This window comes from Vitis riparia, chromosome 19 (assembly GCF_004353265.1).
Source record: "Vitis riparia cultivar Riparia Gloire de Montpellier isolate 1030 chromosome 19, EGFV_Vit.rip_1.0, whole genome shotgun sequence".
Taxonomy (NCBI): domain Eukaryota; kingdom Viridiplantae; phylum Streptophyta; class Magnoliopsida; order Vitales; family Vitaceae; genus Vitis; species Vitis riparia.
The window spans coordinates 9016606-9032677 of NC_048449.1; the positions used below are offsets into that span (position 1 = coordinate 9016606).

The following is a 16072-nucleotide window of genomic DNA, read 5'->3' on the forward strand; positions in this document are numbered from 1 at the left end:
ACCCTCAAGATCATCTCAACCAGCTAATCCATCTGACACTCTCAATTGCCTCATGCGCTGCTCAAGACGATCCATATGCGCATGGGCGTCATCAACAACTGTGGTTTGAACTACAACGGGGGGAACAATCTCAAAATGTCCGTGTAACAAATAGGGCGAAGCCTAAAGCACTGTCGGAATAGGTGGAAGTGGCGGAGGTGGCAATGAGTCGTAAGGAGTCTCATCCTAAACTGCTGGTGGTCTACTTTGCCGACCACCGATCTCCTGTCTGAGGCTATCCAAAGTCTCCTAGATAGAAGCTATGACGGTCGTAAACTGATCCACTGTAATAACCTACTGATCCATACTCGATCTCTCTGAATACCAAACCAATCTCCCCTCTACTCTAACCCAAGAAGACGAATCCAGACTATGAACGAAGATCAGATCCTATAAAGCATGAAGAGCGGAATAAGGATGTGGCACAAGAAAAACATAGAAGCAATGATAATCTGAACTGAAGCGAGCAAGGCATCGAAACGAAAACGGACTGTCCGACCGTACTCAAACTCGCATTGATCTCTATGTACTCTCAACTGGAGACTAAAAAGAGGGAGTGTCGAATCCAAAATGTGACCACAGAGGCTCCGAAGGCCCTCAAATACACCCACGTGTAGGGAGGGAGTCTTAATCAAATGATCTACGGCTCAACTACGAGGTCAAGGTGGCTCTAAATGGATATGAGTGGACTTTAAAAGATCCCTAGCAGAAGCGATCATACCCTCTGACGGTATGCAACCCTCTACACACCTCCGAAGAGACGGGGTGCTTCCATGTAAGGTGGTCATCACCTCCACACATGCGCTACCTCGACATCTTAGGGGGTTTCCTATGGTGAAACCTCTCAAAACTCTCAGCGCTTGATGGTCAACTAGAGTGCGCAGTGATGGTGTGCGAAAACCCTAGGAAACTAAAACAGAAAGATAAAACACACTGGCAGCACAAATATCCATGAAACCTAGCTCCGGGCTATACAGGTCTTCAATGATCAGACTCCAATCGACATCAATGTGTCGGGCACCTCTAGAATGCTCCTAAACATCAGTATAGCCTATCGCTAGACCCTACTCCTAATCTCTGGTTCGATTAGAGAACAAGCACACAGAAGGCCTCACACTTGTAATAATGAGAACCGAAATAAAGGGAATGACCGAGACCAAGAGAGTTAGAGGTAAGAGGATAGATGTGCAGCCCACACGGACAAGTGACATGTAATCACATAGAAAGAGGGCAGTCATGCAACATGCAGTCAAGCAGAGTATAGGATATATCACTCACGTCCACATACAAACTATGACAATCAGATGAAAAGTGATACGGACATCATGCTCGAAGACGATCAAGAAAATATACAATACAGAGAATCAATATGACAAGTCAAACGATAAATAATGGTGAGTCTATACATGCGAAGGGATCAAAATAAACATGTCAAAATCAGAATCGCTATGCCAAACAAAACAAGATGACCAATTGATACAATCAGCATGTTATAATCTCAAACGAATATGGCAATGAAGCACAGAGAAAATAGCTATCTCGGAATCCTCAATCAAGACAAATCAATCATCATAATCAACATATCAAATGTCTCAAACAAATATATTAATGAAGCGCAAAAAGAATCGTCATATCAGAATCCTCAATCAAGATGATCAACCAACACGATCAACATGTCAATGTCCCAAGTGAAAACTCGGGAACTCTCAATGTGCAATCAAGAGATGAGTACCCACTGATCGACTCATCATATGCCACATTTGCTTCATCTTAAATTCAAGTGTGACCCTCTAAACGATCCCCAGTGGAGTCGCCATTTTGTGGACCCCATATTTCGGCTTATGTGCTTCCACTCGATGGCGAACTCAATTTTTATTTGAAAGTGATTTCATTTATTAGAAAATGACTTGGAGTCGCCACTTATTTTTGTTCTATTTTTAAAAGGGTAAACAAAATAAGAAAGAAAACCCCAAGTGTGACTCCTTATTTTGGAAAAGGTGGTATGTGAAAAACTAGATCGAGTTCAAGGGTTAGGTTACTTATCAGGAAGGTACAATAAAGACCGTAGCACCTCTCTAAGTCCTAAAGTCATTGATTACTACTCAAAAAATGCTATTTGATAGCTTGTAATTAATCATTTTAAACACTTTTGAGTAGTAGTTATTGTCTTTTAACCCAATTAACATGTTAAGGCCTCTTGCAATCAATTCTAATCAAATTGCCTTAAGTTTTGGTGTTTTGATAGCTTTTTGATCACCAAAGCAATATGAGATTGAGGAGAGTTATTAGGAATCCTTGGAAAAGCAATGGGAAGCTTAGAGGCATGAAGAACCAAAGCTTTGAAGCCCTTTTCCATAAGCAAAGTTGAAATGCAAGGAGGGGAAGCAAAGAGAATCCAGTCATGAAGCATTCTTGATGATAGTCATTTCAGCCACTTTTGGAGCACTTCCTGAAGTCCAAATTATGCATGCTATATGTCATTTGAAAGCTTAGGAAGTCAACAATCCAATGCTTCAAACCGTGTATGATTTAGAGCTGAAATGAGGAAGTTACAGCCTTTGGAAGACAACTGCTCCAAGCTAAAGGAAGGATTCAGAAAAATGCTACGAAATCACCCTTTTGTTGCGGAATGATTTCGCAGCCTTTTTGCACAGTGCTATGGATTTCCCCTGAAGTTTCATGACGCGATGGAAGCCAAATACCATAAGATGAAAGCCAACTTCGCAGCGCTGCGGAACCAACCTTTTGTTGCGAAGTGATTTCGCAGCCCTTCTTGTTTGTCTGCGACATTTCGCAGACCTCTTTTTCTCCTGCGAAACGGTCCTTAGTGCTTCCCGATATTTGTAACCGACACTTGGAGATATTTTTCATTAGATTTTTGTTGTCTAAATCCCCAAATTCTCCTTGTAAGCCACCAATTATAGGATTCCTTAGCTTTTAAGTTAGGAAATTAGCTAAATATCCATGTAATAGTTATTAATGTAATTTTTGGTATAAATATAGCCCGAGGAGCCTGTTCTAAGGGTGTTGAACCTTTTGTAAGTTTCAAAGAAAGTAATATATAGAGCTTGAGCTTTACCTTACCTTCTCACATTGATTGTATTTTTTATTTAATAAGTTATGCACTCTCTGAGGAGCTTTCCCCAGAGAATGAGTAACTAAACCTTTTAGTTCCTTGGAGTTAAGGTTGCCGGGAAAGGTTCCAAGTACAAGAATCAGAAGCTTTGTAGTTTCAGCTATGAATGAAGAGAAAGTGTGTCCCATGAATGGTTTCTACGTTTTTAGTTAACTTAAAACACCTTGGAGTCACCTGGGCCAACACTTGGTAAGGCAAGTGATCTCTAACCATGGAGATGCACTAGTTTACCCCTTGCGAGCCTCTGGGAGGTGACTTGAAGGTAGGATTTTCTAGAATTGCCAACACTTGGTAAGCTTTTGGACTCTAAGGAGACATCCATTAGTTATCTCTTGTGAGCTTGTGAAAGGAAGTCCAAGGTTAAAGATCACCTTGAATGGTAAAGGCTAAGTGAGAGGCTCGAACCATTGCAAGTTGCATCAGTGAGAGAATTAAAGCTGAAATCCAATTGAGGGATGCATTTGTGCAGCACCTGTTAGAGAATTGACTTTATGTTAATTCTCTAATGCGAGGAAGTGAACCAACTGACCGAAGCTATGCTATTGCATGAGGAACCTCCCTTGGAGATTCAGGTTTACAGGGTTATTGTAATTTCCAAGGAATCTCCCCTGTAAACCTGAATCTCCAAGGAATGCTTTTCTTCTTAAGTAATTTCCATCACTTGTTGTGTCATTAGTCTAAGTCTAAACCTTTTTCAACCAAAGTTATTGTTTTATTTCTTAAACTAACCTTGAAAAGGAACAGCACCAATTCACTTTGAATTGGTATCATTTTCAGCTTGGAAACCCTTCCCAGTGAACGATCCTAAAGCCACTATGCTATAGTAGCTTTTTCTTTGCTACCTTAGTTCATGGTGTTATAGGTTATAAATTTTGTTGATTACTCCTACCATCAAGGAGCACCAGCTGGACACAAATCAGCTGAGACACCAATTAGGCATGAATCAGTCATGAATCAGTCATGTCTCTACCAATAAAATGAAACTGACGTGGCAATCAATAAGAAAATCAATGGATACTCAAATCAATCATGCACATATAGGAATCAGAACATGCATAGAGAATGACCAGAATGGGAGTGGAGGCGTACCTGGACAACGAGCCACAATGTGCTATCATGAAATGGGGTTAGTGCATAGTAATGAACATAAAATATGTTATTCATGTCACCAAACAAGATAAGGAACCACCAAAAGCACATATGGCACTTCATTCAAATTCATTTTTATTTTAAAGAAAATTTATTTGATGTTGGGCCCCACCAAAACCCAATTTATTTTGCATGAATCAATTCCAATAGCTCCAGTATTTGGAATTATGAGATTTGATTTCTTGCTTATTTTAAAATATTTTAAAAATAAAGGAGGTGTGAAAATTGCTTGTCAGAAAGGAAGATGGTAGCAAGATTTTATTAAAAATGGAAGGATTTTTTAAGCCTAAACATTATAAGGATGAAGGAGGGGAAAGTTGGGATTATTTGAAAACTGGAATTTAAAAACATTCACAAAATGGGATATGAGGCAATTATTTTCCAAAGTCAAAAAGGGAGCAATGGCAGAAAGACATGTGGCCTAAAAGTGGCTATACAGTCCATGCATAAGTGGAAGAGATGGGAAATGATGACCACTTAGGTGTGAATCTCAGATTGTTGTTGTGTTTGTTGTACCAATAGCCCATCTTCAATTGAATCTTGTGAGCTTTCTGTATGGACTGGTCATTTAAGGGCATTACCAACATAGTCAGCTTGTCTATCATGGGGACCATCTACCTGTGAAATATAGGGTTTCATCTCTTGCCCAAGGGTATTGACAATTTCACCAAACCTATTAAGCATCACATTGTCATCAGCGTTGGTCTGCTCTTGGAAGACATACAGGATTCTATCAATCAGAAGTTGTTCTGAGTGAGCATTAATGTCAGATGCACCCAAATTAGCAACCACCTTCTCGATAGTCTCCACAACCATTCTCCTAGATGGTTTACTCCCATCTTTAAGATGTTATCAAATCACCCACGTTCCGCTGCCCTGAAGTGGTCCAACACTTGGCCACGTCCTTCATCATGTAGCTGCTGTTAAGGAGCACGTTTCTCTCAACTGCTCATCGTGTGGCAAATCAGAGAAACGTGGCTTTGATGGGAAGCCACGTTTTCTTTGTATTTTAAATATCCGTCTTGGTCCCGAGCTCCTCTCTCATGCTGCTGAAAATCTTCAGAAACTACACCATCCATAAGGAGAGATAGAGCTTTGGAAACCAAAGACTTGCAACCCAACAATGGCTGGAGGTAAGTATGGCATAAGTTACATTCTATATGCATTATGAATTGCTTACATTTGGTATCAGAGCCATAAATCTTGCCTCTGCCTTGGTATCTCTTTTGCACCAGATTTGCTTAGTTAATGGTTTCTTTTCTGGATGTAAGATATAGTTATACAGTATGTTTAGGAAAGAACATCCATAAGTTGATCTCTTAAAAACACTCCATAAATTGAAATACCTTGCTTGCTAACCGGAAAAATAATAGATAACAGAACAAATGTTTAGAACCCATTTGGTGGAGTTGGGGTTGCACTCCGACGGAACCACCCCTTTCCATTTGTTCTAGCCATTGACACTGCCGCGGTCGGCCATGTGGATCTGCCCAGAAAGTATAAGGTTGGTTGTTAATGTTGTAGGCTGCCTGAAAATGCTGCATTAAAATTGAAGCTTTCCACGCTGGCTGCGATGTCAACAAACACCATTTCCGGTGCTGTTTAAGGCTGCAATTTCAGCAGCTGTAGGAGCCATATTCAGGGGCTGTTCATAGCCGCTGCTGGTGCTGGTTTCAAGCACTACAAGTGCCCATTCCAAGCACCATTCAGCCCCGTTTCGAGCGCCATTTAGGCGCTGTTCAAGCACCGATGCAGGTGCCTGTTCCGAGTGCTATTCAGGCACCACTGCAAGCGTCATTCAGGATTTAATTAAACGCCGCTACTGGTGCTGGTTTCAGCCGCTGCAGGCGCGACTTGAGGAGTTCCAAAAGCGCCATTTCTGGTGCTTTTTGAGGCTGCAGTTTCAGCAGCTAAAGGCGCCATTTTCTGGTATTCAAGAAGGGCCATTTCCGGTGTTGTATTGGGGTTGCAGTGGTGAGCCGCTGCAGGCATGATGCCGGCGTCGCTTAAAGATCGGTTCAATGTTGTTTTGGTGCCGCGGATGATGCGGCTGTAGGCAATTAAGGGTGGTTATGATGCCAACGTGCTGAATGTTGGAACCCATAAATTAATAAATAAATAAATAAATAAAACTAGAGAGAGATTAGGCTTTTTCCTTTTGGGCCTTGGCATAAGGAAGCTATTGGGCCCATTAGACTTGTTACATGTGCAGTGATCCAATAAAATTATTAAAGTCTTTAAGTGTTGGGCCATGGGTTAATTATGATATTTGAGCTGATTTAGGTTCTAATGGCCCGGTTTGAATTATTTTATTGATTATTTTTATATATGTGATCCTTTATACATGCATATTAAATCATTAATTTTATTGTTTGTATGTATAAAATGTAGCTTAATCTTGTGTTAGATAAATTAAATGTTGTAGCTATTGATGCATGCAAATTTTTATCTAAATTGTATAAGATATATTAAAATATATATATCATATAATCTTAATGTCTAGTGAACCATATAATTTTTTTTTAATAATTAAGGAATAGCCACAGCGACCTTAATTATATAAAAATTATATATTAAGTAAATCTAGATCACATTATGGACATTAATTGTAATTAACTATATAAATATGATGATTTTACCCCACAGGGTTTTCATTATGTTTATATAATTAATTAGGATAAAATATTAAAATTAATTTTTCCTAATTTACCCACAGGAGTTAGGAATAATTAATTTAATAGGTTTATCATAAAGATTATAGACAGAAAATATCAAACTATATTTATAATAAATTTCATAATTCAATAAAATAGTTTGATAAAGTCTATCATAAAGATAATTAATCTGATTGAATTAAAGATTTAGCCCACAGGCAATTTTTAATAAAATTAGATTTAATTTTAAGCATGTTCTACATTGGTAAAGCATGAATTTATATTAAAGCCTCAAATTTTTAATAAGCTTGTAATCCTTTGTGCAATTTTACCTAGCATATCTGATATTCGTTGTGAAGTTCCCGAACTTAGAGGAGATAACTTTAAGATATGGAAGGAGAGAATTCTTCTTCAATTAGGGTGCATGGACATAGACTATGCCATAAGGAAAGATGAACCACATAAGATCACTGATACCAGCACACCTGAACAAATTTTGTTGTACGAACGCTGGGAGAAATCTAATCGCCTTAGCGTGATGTACATTAAGACAAAAATCAGTGCTGGTATACGTGGTTCAATCGAGCAACATGAAAATGTTCGTGAATTGCTAAAGGCTATTGACGAGCAATTCGTCACTTCAGATAAAGCCTTGGCAAGCACCTTAATTATGAAGTTCACATCCTTGAAGCTCACCGCTGTAAGAGGTGTGCGTGAACATATCATGGAGATGAGGGACATTGTGGCTCAATTGAAGAAACTCGAGGTAGAAATGTCTGAATCTTTCTTGGTGCACTTTATCCTTAACACTCTTCCACCTCAGTATGGACCTTTCAAAATCTCTTACAACACACATAAGGATAAGTGGTCTATCAATGAATTGATGACCATGTGTGTTCAAGAGGAAGGAAGGTTAATGATGGAACAGGGAGAAAGTGCCATGTTGGTGACGCAAAGGAAAGGAAAGAAAGGAAAATCTCAAGCTAGTCAAAAAGGGAAGCAACAAATTCCTCCTAAATTTGACATTAAGAAAGACGAAAAGTGTTTTTTCTGTAAAGAGAAAGGACACGTGAAGAAGAAATGTCTGAAATTTCAGAATTGGCTTGAGAAGAAAGGTAACCCTACCTCATTTGTTTGTTATGAATCTAATATGGTTAATGTAAACACTAACACATGGTGGATTGATTCTGGATCTACAATCCACATTTCAAATTCCTTGCAGGGTATGCAAAACCTAAGGAAGCCAGTGACAAGTGAGCAATTCATCTTATCCGAAAACAAGATGGGCTCGCATGTGGAAGCAATAGGGACATGTTATTTAACTTTATATGGTGGTTTTATTTTGGAATTGCAAAGGACCTTTTATGTACCAAGTTTCTCACGAAACTTGATTTCAGTTTCTAGACTTGTACCGTTTGGATATTCCTTTTATTTTTCAGAAACATCTTTCAGTTTGATTTATAAATCTGAATGTGTTGGGAATGGTATCTTGTCTGATGGTCTTTATTGTATATTCTTACAAAATGATACCGCTCATAATTCATTACATGTCCAAACTGGCATTAAGAGATGTGTTGTAAAAGAGGATTCCTCTACATTGTGGCACCGGAGATTAGGTCATATCTCCATAGATAGAATCAAAAGATTGGTGAATGATGGGGTACTTAGTACTCTAGATTTTACTGACTTTGAGACTTGTGTGGACTGCATTAAGGGTAAGCAGACCAATAAGTCAAAGAGAGGTGCTACTAGGAGTTCCACCATACTAGAGATCATACATACTGATATATGTAGTCTTGACATGGACTCTCATGGTCAGAAATACTTCATCTCTTTCATAGATGATTTCTCACGATACATGTATCTCTACATACTTCATAATAAAAATGAAGCTTTAGATGCCTTTAAAGTTTTCAAGGCAGAAGTAGAGAAACAATATGGTAAACAAATTAAGATCGTGAGATCAGATAGAGGTGGAGAATATTATGGTAGATACTTGGAAGATGGACAATCACCTGGGCCATTTGCGAAGTTTCTTCAAGAGCATGGGATTGTTGCCCAATACACCATGCCTGGTTCTCTAGACCAAAATGGTGTAGCAGAAAGAAGAAACCGAACTTTATTGGACATGGTGAGGAGTATGCTTAGCAGCTCAAAACTTCCTAAATTCTTATGGACTGAAGCACTTAAGACAGCTGTGTATATATTAAACCGAGTTCCAACCAAGGCTGTCCCAAAGACGCCATTTGAGTTATTGAAAGGTTGGAAACCGAGTTTGCGACATATGCGCGTTTGGGGATGCTCATCTGAAGTGAGAATTTATAATCCACAGGAGAAGAAACTGGACCCAAGGACTATTAGTGGGTATTTCATTGGATATGCTGAAAAGTCTAAGGGGTACAGATTTTACTGTCCATCTCACAGCACTAGGATTGTGGAATCAAGAAATGCTAAATTTCTTGAATATGACTTGGTCAGTGGGAGCGATCAATTTAGAAACATAGTTTCTGATATTGATCATACAGAGTCTCAACCTTCCACTTCAAGCGATAGATTGTTTATTGTTCATAACACCCCTCAAGTACAAACGGGTGTTGAACGAACAATCAATGAAGTTCAACCAGTCATTGAAGTTCCACAAGTTGTTGACAATATTCCAGTAGACTAAGTTGATCAGAGTTGCCTAACACTTCTGAACAGCAAGTTGAACCTCATACTTCCTCGGAAGATATTGGTGCAACCTTAAGAAGGTCTGCTCGAACTAAGAGGTCAGCAATTCCTAGTGATTATGTAGTGTATCTACAAGAATCTGACTATAATATAGGAGCCGAAAATGATCCCGAATCATTTTTACAAGCCATGAGTTGCAAAGAATCAGAATTGTGGTATAATGCCATGAAGGATGAGATGAGTTCCATGAGGTGCAACGATGTTTGGGACCTTGTTGAGTTGCCTAATGGTGTAAAAACCATTGGTTGTAAATGGGTTTTTAAGACAAAGAAAGACTCATCAGGCAACATTGAGAGATACAAGGCTAGACTTGTTGCAAAGGGGTTCACTCAGAAAGAAGGAATCGATTACACGGAAACCTTTTCTCCTGTATCTAAGAAAGATTCCTTACGCATTATATTGGCATTAGTAGCCCACTTTGATTTGGAATTGCAACAAATGGATGTGAAAACAGCATTTCTTAATGGAGAGCTAGAGGAGGAGGTTTACATGAAACAACCTGAAGGATTCCCCTCTAGTGATGGTGAGCAATTGGTTTGTAAGCTTAAGAAATCCATATACGGTTTGAAACAAGCATCCCGCCAATGGTATTTAAAATTCCATAACATAATTTCTTCATTTGGTTTTGTTGAAAATGTTATGGATCAATGCATATACCTTAAGGTCAGTAGGAGTAAAGTTTGTTTTCTTGTTTTATACGTGGATGACATCTTACTTGCAACCAATGATAAGGGTTTACTTCATGAGGTGAAACAATTCCTCTCTAAAAATTTCGACATGAAGGATATGGGTGAGGCATCTTATGTCATTGGCATTAAGATCCATAGAGACAGATTTAAAGGTATCTTAGGTTTGTCTCAAGAAACCTATATCAATAAAGTTTTAGAGAGATTTCGGATGAAGAATTGTTCACCTAGTGTTTCTCCTATAGTGAAGGGTGATAGGTTCAATCTGGACCAATGCCCGAAAAATGATCTTGAAAGGGAACAAATGAAGAACATTCCATACGCTTCTGCAGTTGGAAGTCTGATGTATGCTCAGGTCTGCACAAGGCCTGACATTGCATTTGCTGTTGGAATGTTAGGACGATATCAGAGTAACCCAGGTATAGACCACTGGAAAGCTGCAAAGAAAGTGATGAGATATCTTCAAGGAACCAAAGATTACAAGCTTATGTACAGACGAACAAGCAATTTAGAGATAGTTGGCTACTCAGATTCAGACTTCGCTGGTTGTGTTGATTCACGTAAATCAACATCTGGATACATTTTTATATTGGCCGGTGGAGCTATATCTTGGAGGAGCGTTAAGCAGACCATGACTGCTACTTCTACTATGGAAGTTGAGTTCATATCTTGTTTTGAGGCTACTTCACATGGTGTATGGCTTAAGAGTTTCATTTCCGGGCTTAGAGTTATGGATTCAATATCTAGGCCATTGAGTATATATTGCAACAATTCAGCTGCAGTCTTTATGGAAAAGAATAATAAAAGTGGAAGTCGAAGCAAGCACATCGACATTAAGTATCTAGCCATAAAAGAACGTGTTAAAGAAAAGAAAGTGGTTATTGAGCACATTAGCACTGAATTGATGATCGCTGATCCTTTGACTAAGGGCATGCCACCGTTGAAATTCAAGGATCATGTAATGAACATGGGACTTAGTTCCCTTATGTAGTTTTTATTATACAAACTCTTATTATGATGTTTTCTCATATTGATGTGCACCTTTATTTAATTTTGAGAAAATTCAACTTCATTGGACCAAGAATGAACATAGGGTTTATTCATTAAGTAATATTGCCACATAAAGTAAAATGTTAAGAAATGAATACATTGTAATACATGGAAGATAACACTCGTTATATAGAGGACTTATCGTCATGATTCATATATTTGTTACTTAATGCGGAAAAAATGATGATCTAAGATAGGACATGAGGTTAAAAGTGTGGACCAAGTGGGAGAATGTTATCAAATCACCCACGTTCCGCTGCCCTGAAGTGGTCCAACACTTGGCCACGTCCTTCATCATGTAGCTGCTGTTAAGGAGCACGTTTCTCTCAACTGCTCATCGTGTGGCAAATCAGAGAAACGTGGCTTTGATGGGAAGCCACGTTTTCTTTGTATTTTAAATATCCGTCTTGGTCCCGAGCTCCTCTCTCATGCTGCTGAAAATCTTCAGAAACTACACCATCCATAAGGAGAGATAGAGCTTTGGAAACCAAAGACTTGCAACCCAACAATGGCTGGAGGTAAGTATGGCATAAGTTACATTCTATATGCATTATGAATTGCTTACATAAGATCCTCAACTATTCTTCCTATTATACCATCAACACCAACCTTGTTTGCAATCTCTACAGTTGTGTTCACAAGCTGCCTGTAATCTCTCCTATCCAATGTCATCCTTCTCACCCAGAAATTTTTGAAAAACTCAAAGAAAATGTCATTTTGGTTATAGTCAATCTTTGCCCCTTCTATACTCACACACTGCTTCATCACTTTCAACACAATTTTCTTCATTTCTTCATCAGGTGACTGGAATTCATGAATCAAAATAAACGTCTCTTCCTTGGTATAGTAACTCAGAGTGAACTATGAATTGTATCTGGTGGTTAAGACAATATAGCAAGATGGGTTGGACCACCTCCTCTTCCAATTGTGCCGCCTCGACCATGGAACATGGTTAGCTTGATACCATATTGCTTAGCAACTTTAATAAGCTCCTCTTAATCCTTGTATAATGCCCATGCCGCTGAGAGCTTTCCAGCGTCTTTCCCAGAATCTGAGCACCCAATCATGACTTCTTGTTTCCCATTAAACTGATTTTTGTACCAGCCTATTGAGAACAGACGGGCAACAACAACTGAAGCAGCCTCTAGATCAACAAGTTTCTCAAACAATAGAACAACTCTCAATGGTTGCTTCACATGGCATTCACGTTGAAGGAGCTCGACTACAAGCACATCAGATGAGGTAGTGGCCATGGAGATGATGTATGCTCCAAAGTTGTCTGTTGGGAGTTCAGTTATGACGTGAAACGTGTCCAGAACATCAGCAATTCATTAGCAATATTAAATCACCCACCGGAAAAACCTTCATGAATAGGTACCTCGATAAAATCCCTAGTTTTAGATTTTATAGGACGAGTAATGAGCATAGCTCTTGCATGAAGCCCAGGATTTTTACCATCCTTGTCATCTACTGCCACTTGGAACTTTGGCCTCTGATTTTGAGCCTTAGTTACTAGTTCTGTTTCTTTATCAACTACAATTTCAGAATCAGGTCCGGAGATTTCACAACTCTCCGCAAAATTGTCACCGACTTCAAAAGAATTGTCCTAGATTATTTTATCTTCCCAATCTTGCTGATCAAGTGGAGATAATAGGAATAACCAGAATTCTGACAGATCAACAGACATATTCTCTTTCATTGGTTCTGCATGCAATATTACACACAATACGAAGGAGGAGCTTTCGGTATTGCTTTTTGGTCTTTCATGTCAGTATTTCTTTCTGATGATGTTCCAGAATCCATAATCTGATCATTGGATGTCATGCTGATGTGAGGGTATGAAGGCAAGTCTTTCTCTTGCATAGGGATTGTATTTTCTTCAGGCGTCAAATCTACAATACACTCTTGAGCATAGGGTAAGACTTACATCCCAACATGAACGACATCATGAATGGTACTCTTGCCCGTTCTGGTATCCTTAATGATGAGAGTATCATCATTATGCTATGTTTGTTTCTGTGGCCGATATGGAACCTTGGCCACCACATATTCAACTTCTCTTACATCTTCTTCGGTGCCAAAATGATATTGATGTATCACCCAATCGGACTCACTTGACTCGGGACCCTTCTTTGGACTATGGTTTTTCACAGTCCTTTGGAACTTTACTTTCAATCATAAGCCCAATCTCGCATGTCTTTGTGCCCGGGAATATACTCTTCAGTAAGCGCACATGTGGGTTGGATGGATGGGAGTTTAAGAAGAGAAAGCGGTGAAGAAAAATGGTGTGGTGATGGATAGAGGAACGAGTCTGGGAATGGTGGACATGATGGGTATTGAAAGAGTTGATAGAATGTATAGGCATGGAAATGGGTGTGAAGAAGTGGGCAGTGAAGAATGGGTATGAGATTGGTGGAATAAATGATGGATGAAATGATGGGTTTAATGGATATCGAGAGGTGGAGTTGTGAGTATGAAGGATAGAAGAGGATGCAGGCATAGGGTTAGTGATATGAGTGGTACAGATTAGTGGGAGGAACGGGTACGAACAATGGCCATGTATGTAGGAAGACCGGTGAATGGGTATCAAAAAAATGTTATAAGCGAATGGGTTTAGTGGGCGTTGATATGGGTATGCACGTAATGAGTCGCGTGTATCATGGTTGGATAAAAAAAATGAATGGGTGGTGAACAGAAAAGAATGGGGAAAAATGTGGAATAAGTGGTGGTGAAACTGCATAAGACAAATTGTGGACGAAAAGCATGGAGAATGAGGTGATGATTGGTGAGGTGTTTACATGGGAATGGAGATAAGGGTTATGAATGGTGGGATGAAAAGTGAAAACATGAGCATAAAGATGGATGTAATGGATAATCAGTGGATATTAAAGGCATTAGTCTTATTCCTGGGTATGGAGGAGTGATATAATAAAAGGACAGGCTCAGATGGTGCTTCCACTTGTCCATCTCATGCAGCCACTTCCAATAGCATCATTTGGTGCAACATTATAGTTATTGTATTTCAGGTCCACATCGACAGTAACAACTTTGTTGTCTTTTGTTGGGTCCAGGTACAGGTTTGCAGAAATGCCCACTAAAGGAGGAAGATACCACATCACTTATAAAAATACCATTTATTTCGAAATAACTTTTGGGTCTCATTCGTCACCTGGGTGATCACTGGAGCCCTTAGTGAACCTTATAGGTACCTTAACCCTCCCCATATTTATGATAATACTCACCACATATCCTTCTTTTCTCTTATCAGTCTTTATTTGTACCCCAGCTGCAGAATCCCAAATATATAAATCTCCTATAGTGATATTTGAATTTCCACCTGACATCTCACTACTTATTCTAACCCCAGAACACGTTAGAGTAATCCATGAAAGTTTCCTCACTACAAGGTTTGAGCTTGGATGAGCCATGGCAATGCCTTACTGATCCCCATACATTTTTCACTGCTACAAGTTCATCTCCCACTCTCAAAACAAAAGTCTCCAATGCAGACATTGGTACTTGAATCCCACGGAATGGTGAGTGTATCAACAACAGAAAGCATGCGAACTAAAAAATCGAGCCACCATGCATCCTCTGTTTATTTGCAATCAAATCTCAAAGGACATTTCTAATTTTGTTCCTCCTCTGTTAGCTTATTTCTCTTCATCTCTCTGCAAAACTCATAGCCCACAATCTCATTCTACACAGCTAGCTTTAATCCTTAAGAAATGAATACCCATCTTCCATTGCAAGTCAAAACAGGTGAAATATATAAGGGAAGAGAAATCAAAACAGAGCTAGAACATACATGACCAAGAAAAGATAAAATCCATGAGTCACAGATTCATCTCACGGGTAGTTAATGAGCTTGAAGAAGTAAGTGGGATGAACAAAAAGGGTTGCAAATGCAAACAAGAAACACAATTGCAAATATCAAAAGAACATAGCTAGACCAACCCTAAGAAAACCAAAAAAAAAAATGAACACGTTAGAACCCCATCAAGGCAACTCAGAAATCATTCAGAATAAGCATATGACCCTCTATGTCCATTCCCAATCAACATAATGCTGGAAAAAAAAAAATCAATAGCAAATTGAGGAAAAAAGTGAATAATGAGAAACAAGAGGATTATAGTGTCCATACCTGGATTCCTCAAGTGAAAATGGTTAAGTTTCAAATCTCGTCTCTAGCAAAACTTACCTCCCCCGCTAACCTCTCCTCCCAAAATATCTCTGAAAACCCCCTTAACCTCCTCTAGCTTGTTGCCCAAGCTCAATAAAAACCTCTCTCAAATATCTCTCCAAAACTAGCAACGAAAAGCCCTCCTCGACCGAGCTTGCTTTCCAAGTTAACTTCCTATCAAATATCTCTCCCCAAAACCAACCTCTAACTTCCTCTACCTTGCTTCCCAAGCAAAAGAAAAACCCCTCCAAAATAATATTTTTTATGATATTTTTAAATAAATAGGTAATATCAATGAAAGAAGTTTCATTTCAAAATTTAACAAAAAAATGTTACTTTAATAGTTTCTAAATACCATTTTTTGTCTTGTAACTTTTATTTTATTTTTGTCATTTTTTCTTTTCAATATAATCTAGAAAAATGTTAAAAATATCTCTCCAAAACC

At 38.8% G+C, this 16072-nt stretch overlaps 1 protein-coding gene and 1 pseudogene across 1 annotated transcript; one reads left to right on the plus strand and one right to left on the minus strand.

The window, feature by feature from the left end:
- The first annotated feature begins 7402 nt into the window (after positions 1-7402).
- On the plus strand, positions 7403-7965 carry LOC117908150. Its single transcript, XM_034821811.1, has 2 exons — positions 7403-7800; positions 7881-7965. Exons 1-2 carry the CDS (start codon positions 7403-7405, stop codon positions 7963-7965), a joined length of 483 nt encoding a protein of 160 aa, XP_034677702.1.
- Positions 7966-12262: 4297 nt separating this feature from the next.
- On the minus strand, positions 12263-12772 carry LOC117908151 (annotated as a pseudogene).
- Positions 12773-16072: the final 3300 nt, after the last annotated feature.

Bases quoted from the DNA above. Each gene is read 5' to 3' on its own strand.
- LOC117908150 (XM_034821811.1), top strand. From the start codon at position 7,403: ATGGACATAGACTATGCCATAAGGAAAGATGAACCACATAAGATCACT. The intron at 7,801-7,880 runs GTATGGACCTTT...TGTGTGTTCAAG, and splicing joins CTTAACACTCTTCCACCTCA to AGGAAGGAAGGTTAATGATG.